The 6,524-nt window shown below is 42.7% G+C and overlaps 1 protein-coding gene across 1 annotated transcript; it reads left to right on the forward strand.

Annotated features, from left to right (window-relative positions):
- Nucleotides 1-152: 152 nt before the first annotated feature.
- Nucleotides 153-3,470, forward strand: plaua (plasminogen activator, urokinase a). The gene is made up of 11 exons (XM_085799018.1): nucleotides 153-290; nucleotides 815-920; nucleotides 999-1,044; nucleotides 1,136-1,274; nucleotides 1,358-1,440; nucleotides 1,533-1,574; nucleotides 1,662-1,839; nucleotides 1,954-2,099; nucleotides 2,207-2,347; nucleotides 2,440-2,588; nucleotides 2,909-3,470. The coding sequence occupies exons 2-11, from the start codon at nucleotides 870-872 to the stop codon at nucleotides 3,101-3,103; spliced, it is 1,170 nt and encodes a 389-aa protein (XP_085655144.1). The 5' UTR covers nucleotides 153-290; nucleotides 815-869; the 3' UTR covers nucleotides 3,104-3,470.
- Nucleotides 3,471-6,524: the final 3,054 nt, after the last annotated feature.

The raw sequence follows: 6,524 nt of genomic DNA on the forward strand, positions 1-6,524 counted from the left end.
AGCAGTCATTGTGTGGATGTGTCACACAGGACATGACCAATTCTTTTTTTAAAGAGTATACTGATCAGTAATTGGATGGCGATGATGTTTTCTTTTGACAAACCCCTCCCACTTCTCTGTGTTTTAAAACGGGAGGTAACACTGAGGAGGATCAGCACAGCAGCACTAGAGGAACCAACAACAGTGTGAGTCTGCATCCTCACAAAACACAGGTGCACATCGGAGCGGAGACACTTCAGCTGGAAGAGAAAACAAAGAGCTTCATCAGAATTACACGTTTGGACAAAAAGGTAAAATAGATCTCAACAAGTCTTCTTTTGTGAAATGTGTGCAGCTCTTATAGTTTATTCTCTAAAATGATAACTGGTTGAAATCTGAGACTAATATTTGAATGCAAGAAACTATAAACTAAAACTGCCAAAAATTAGTTACATTTCATTTGAGATCATCAAGTGTGTATAAGAAATAATGTTGGAGCAGTGCATGGCTAAACTAATGCGATTTGACTGTGTTTTGCTATGCTGTAATCAGCTGATCCAAATTGATATTACACTGGCTGTACAGATAAATATTATGTTTACAGTACAGAGTGCACAGTGTGAGCCTTGCACTATCTGCTGCTCTCACATTAAAACCCTAATTTCCTCTGCAGTAAATGCAATCAGCAGGGATGTGACACTCTGTGACCAGAGGATGAGCACGCTCAAACCCAGACCAAGAGGCCATGTCTCTCATGTTTGTTCTGTCATGTGCTTTAAGATAAACTCCATATAAGGGAAGAAGAGCTTTACATCAAATGTTGTTCCCTTTTCAGTCCGTTCTCAGACCAAAAATATTCCCGGTAAGGAGAAGCGAAACCAGAGATAAAGATGAATCGGTTCATCATCTTCGCCATCCTCGCAGCAGTCAGTGTGAACGTGGTAAGTGACAATTAAGAGGAAGTAACTTCAGGAAGTTTTAGAAAAATGAATGACTGAGTTTGTCTCTGCTCCTCTCAGACTTTTTCACGAAGACCTACACTGAAAAATCAAGACACTTCTTCTGGTAAGTCAACTCTCCGGGTAACACTTTAGTTTCTTATTGTTTGTGACCTGATGAATTCACTGTCCTCTTCTCTTTTCACTGTGACCTTCAGACATGTGTCAGTCTGGAGACGGGAGCAGCTACAGGGGATTCGAGTCCAAGACGGCATCCGGCAGCAAATGTCTCCTCTGGAGCAGGGTTAGACACGACTGGGGAGCTTCGGAGGGAGTTGGCCGTCATCCTTACTGCAGGTATGATTTAAGTCACCAATCTGGGATCTAGATTTACTGGAATAGGTGTCATGTGTTTTAATTTTATCCCACTCAAATCACAGGAATCCTGACCAGAGCTTGATGCCGTGGTGCTATGTCCGAAAAGGGAGGAGGACTGTGAGGAAATTCTGCAGAATCCCTAAATGTATGCTGAAGCTTGAGAATGAAAGATCATTAAAATACTTTATAGTTTAATTCGTTTGATTCTAAAAATCCCTGTGTTCTGTTCACACACAGGCTCTACACCATCGACAAAAGCTCCACCAGTTGTCGATACGGGTAAATTCAGTTCTTTAAATACCTTTTATTACTTGCATGGTGATATCTTGTCATATACACTCACTGACCTTCGTGTGTGCCCTGCAGAGCTCACGTGCGGTGAAAGGTCAGAGCGGAGGAGGCATAAAGTCGTGGGAGGCTCTTTCACAGCCATAGAGTCGCACCCATGGGTGGCCGCTATCTATCACAAGGGCCGTTTCCTCTGTGGCGGCTCTCTCATCTCACCTTGCTGGGTTCTCTCGGCTGCTCACTGTTTCGCTGACAGGTCAGAGAAAAAAAACACAGCATCCTATCATTTCCTCCACTCTACTACACTGACAGTATGACTCATATGGGTATGTAATATGTTTGCTCACTTGTGTGTGTGTGTTTTGTGCAGTGATGACATCAAAACTGAGGATCTGACTGTTTACCTGGGGAAGTCTGCCATCAATGAGACCAATGCCGACAATGAGCAGTTTTTTACTGTGGAAAAACAGATATCCCACAAAGATTTCAACACATCCAACTACAACCATGACATCGGTGAGCACAAACATCACTGTGTGTAGCCTATATGTACACAACTGAGAAGAAAGACGCCAGTAAGGCTGCTTTGTGTGCTTTTCTCAAAGTTTGTTTTCACATTTCAGCGCTGCTGATGATAAAAAGCCCGGATGGAGGTTGTGCAGCAAAGACGGCGTCTACCCGCACGGTGTGTCTTCCTCCAGCTCACACTCATCTTCCTGTAGGATTTCCATGCAGCGTCGCAGGATTTGGGAAGGAGGCATTCGGTGAGTAACCTCATATCCTCTAACCTTCAGACTCAAGGTCGACCTCTCGGCCGCTTCAGTGACTCTTACACTTGGCATTGTGTTAACTGCAGGGGCGTGGCGCTACTCACAGTATCTGAAACAAGCCGAGGTGAGGCTGATCTCCCAGGCCGACTGTAGACGAGAGTCGTACTACGGAGATCTCATCAGTGACAACATGATGTGTGCCGGGAGCCCTGACTGGACAGCTGACGCCTGCGAGGTGAGCCACGTGACCTGTTATGTGAACATATGTGTATGTTCACTTGAAAAAAAAAAAAAAAGAAGATTTCCTGCTTTCAAGATGTCGTCATTGTGAATATAAAGAAGTGAACTTGTAAGCTCACATGCAGACATGCAGTGTGTTAGAAACTCTGTGACCTTTGGCAGCATTAAACTGGATGTGAGAAGTTTTTCTTCCTCTTCTTAATCTTGAGAACGTGTTTTCACACCCTCATTCTTTAAAGAGGCAGATTGATCGATTATAGGTCATCTCTTTATTCAGCGACGGCCTTTAAAACTGACGTTTTCCTCTTCTCACAGGGTGACTCCGGTGGTCCACTGGTGTGTGACGTGTCAGGCCGGCTGTTTCTGTTCGGGGTGGTGAGCTGGGGCGACAACTGTGCCAAGAAAGACAAACCAGGTGTTTACACACAAGTCACCAGCTACAACGACTGGATTGCAGAGAACACAGGGCTCCCTCAGTACACCAGAGGGATAATGTATCCCACAAAGTAAAGTTGTGGCAGAAAGTTACCTCTTTGCATTCTCATTGCACGTTTCTTTAAGGAAAAATCTGTATGCAAGCGTACAGATGTAGGAGGTTTGGTCGCTGATAGGCATGGCTTTCTGTGCATTGAAAACGGGTTTTTTTGCACATTGACATTTTACTGTGACATGTTTTTAAAGATATTTTGTTATATATAAAAATATGTTTTTATAATGTATACATTAACTTTTCATACAAAGAGTAATGGATTTTTAAAGCAAGCTATTATAAAGTGTATTTATCTTATTTAATTTTACAAGCATTTCCTCATGTATAAGGCTGGCCCTGCATGCTGTTGTCATTGTTTTCAAATAATAAATAAAGTATTTATATTACACACTGTATACTGCTCATTAATCCTCAAACTCTGTGTTTATGCTCATTTTTTGATTTGTTTGTTTTACAAACAACAGGAACTAATCTTAAATTATATTATCTAATATAATAAGTGGAGATTTTTTGACTTTGTTCAACTTTGAAATTAAATCGTATGAAATTAAGAAATCCAAACTACTGAGTCTGGTAGTCAGACAGGGAAGACCCCTCATTAAACACTGGAGGGCACTGTTGTGTAAAAAATTATGTGTGGATAGCTCATCAATCATTATTTATTATACTATAAACTTTTTATTTAACAATAATGGCATACAAACTGGGTCAGTGTACCTTGCTGTATTCTTCAAAGACAGTGGATCAATAATACGTTGTTTCCGTTTGGGAACACAAACAACAGGACCTTTCATTTTCATGAGTCATAAAATTGATACTTCCTTAAATATCTCTGTTTTTGATTTGTCAGATGAATATAGTTGGAGAATCTGTTCTCATACCTCTTTGGTGTTTTGTGGTAAATGACACAAAAGGAAATGTTCAGGGTTTTTCTTGTTTGACTTGACTTTCAGCCTTTGTGTTTGCTTTTTACAGACAGAGCCAGAACTGCGCATAACTGATCGAAAACCAATGTCTATTAACAAAACAAAGCAATGTTGGTGCAGTGAAACCAGAAGTCATCTTTTATCTCTTTTCTCCAGGGTGAATGGGACCAGACCAGAGGGGAGAGGTGTGACATGGTAGGATCAGCAAACCAGTACACAACAGGCTGCTGCGAGCATGTCACAGTAACCACAGTGCACAGTGACCATGTTAACATGTAGCTCGTATCATTTTAACGTATGTACAATGTTTGTGTTCACATAATTCAATTTAGCATGTCAACATTTCCTAGGTTGAACTTGCACAAAATACAGCCAAGGCTGATGGGAAAGCTTTGCAGGTAGGCTATTTAGGCATGAAACCAAAGTTATTACAATGAATCATGCAGGAACATGAATAAACAAAATTAGTATTTCACTCAAAACCAAAACCTCATGGTGGATTGGTAATGGGATCCCCAATAATCATTGGGATTCCAACGTCTGCACAACTATTCTTATCAAAGCTTTGAATGATGATTCAGCTAAATCTGGTCAGTCACAATGTGATGGATCAACACTGCTAGCATGGCTAAAAGAAACCTAGCAATTTTGTCTGCTGTATCATCCCAAGTCAAGATTTTTGCAGTGGTATATTTATATATAACCCATTTAAAAAAGTATTTTGACTGCACAAACACCAGTTATGTGCACATGCACAGCACAAAATGACTGCCCTAGAATCAGCTGTAATTAATGCAAAACACTGTGACTTTAGTTTCTATGCAGTATTATTTCAATTTAAAAAAAACTGAGCTGAGCCTCACATCTTGTCAGAGCTTATGGTTCCCAGGAAATTGTGTACGGAGCAGTGAGTGTTTACATGTTCACTCAGTCTGCTGACTCACAGCTCTCTGTCCTCTGTCTAATATCCTATACTACACCACTATACCATCAACAACCCCCACAGAACGAAAAATGCAGAGCTGCTCCAGTCCTAATAATAAATCAATGCAAATGCATACAACAGAAACACAGACAGAACCAAGAACACTTTGTTGCACTGAACGACCACAGTCCAGCTGGTCATCACGTCATTATTTAAAGCATATTTCAGAACCTCTCCAGGCAACCTGCTGCAATGTTTTCTATCAAAGTCTGTTTGGACAAGTCCACATATACAGATAGTTCACAGCAGGGCTACTGCAGCCAATCACACACTGTCCTGTCCCCTCTCAATTACTCACACACACCAGTTTACTTTATTGCTTCTCTCAACCCATATATGGGTCTGAGATGCGAGAATGAGTCTCACTCCTCTTTAAGGATAATTCCTAAGGAAGAGGAGAGGAGAGGAGAGGAGAGGAGAGGACAGGACAGGACAGGAGAGGAGAGGAGAGGAGAGGAAGGCAGTAACAGGGTCTATTCTAACCAGGTTGACTAGACTGTCCAGTCTCTCTGGTTTGGATAGCGGCCTGTCATCTACACCAATAACGGACACACACACACACACACACACACGCACGCACGCACGCACGCACGCACGCACGCACACACACACACACACACACACACACACACGCACCCACACACACACACACACACTGGGGGATCTCTTTGCTGCAAGCAAATTGGATCTTTAGCCAACACGGGGCCTCAGGGGTATAAATACCACTGTTTTTGCTGCTGGGGTCTCTGGTTTCCCCAACACAGATTCAGATCTGAGAAGTAGGGACAACCCTGCCAATACCGACACACGCGCACAAACACACACACGCACACACTGACACAGAAACCCGAGAAGTGCCAATACACCCATAAATTACAGTAGCCTACTGTAGGATCAATTTGAGTGTTTCCCCTTAGTGTGTTAATTACAACAGCAAATTGATCGCTTTAATTCTAATGCATTTTCAAGTGCAACCAGCCAGGTGGGTTTTAAAGCTGCGGGGGCAACTGTTCATCAAGGACCCTCTGTGCCAGAGTGGAGAAGCTGAAGAGTCAGTGTGGAGGTGCAGCTCAGGATCTTTGAGACTCCTTCCCTCAGCTGCAGCCAGCAGCAGCAAGCTGAGGCCTTGGGCTTTATTTAGACCTGGACATTGAGGCCTGGAGACATGAACTCCTGACCCACCTTTTAATGAACAGAGATCATATGTCAGATAGAGGTTTCAGGCTTAGCCTGAGCCAAAAACACCCGTTTTCTTCAACATTGAAGGCGCTGGTGCTGGTGCAGCTCCCAGTCTCATCTCTGGTGTCCACCATGGCTTCACAGACATGAAGATGACCTTTAGCCTATCAGGCTGCAGGGAGCAGCTTCACTGTCATGTTTACATTTTCCTCTGTTGTAGTTGTTGCACCTTACACCCCTCGTTTCCAAATACCTCTCCTCCCATGTCCTGAAATTACGATCTCTTCCCATTAAGTTACCCCAACACTTTCCTTTTTTGGGCCACTCGCTTGCATGACGTAATTTGGGAAG

The sequence above is a fragment of the Trachurus japonicus genome, chromosome 15, assembly GCF_045865225.1.
Source record: "Trachurus japonicus isolate A0001 chromosome 15, Traja_1.0".
Taxonomy (NCBI): Eukaryota; Metazoa; Chordata; class Actinopteri; order Carangiformes; family Carangidae; genus Trachurus; species Trachurus japonicus.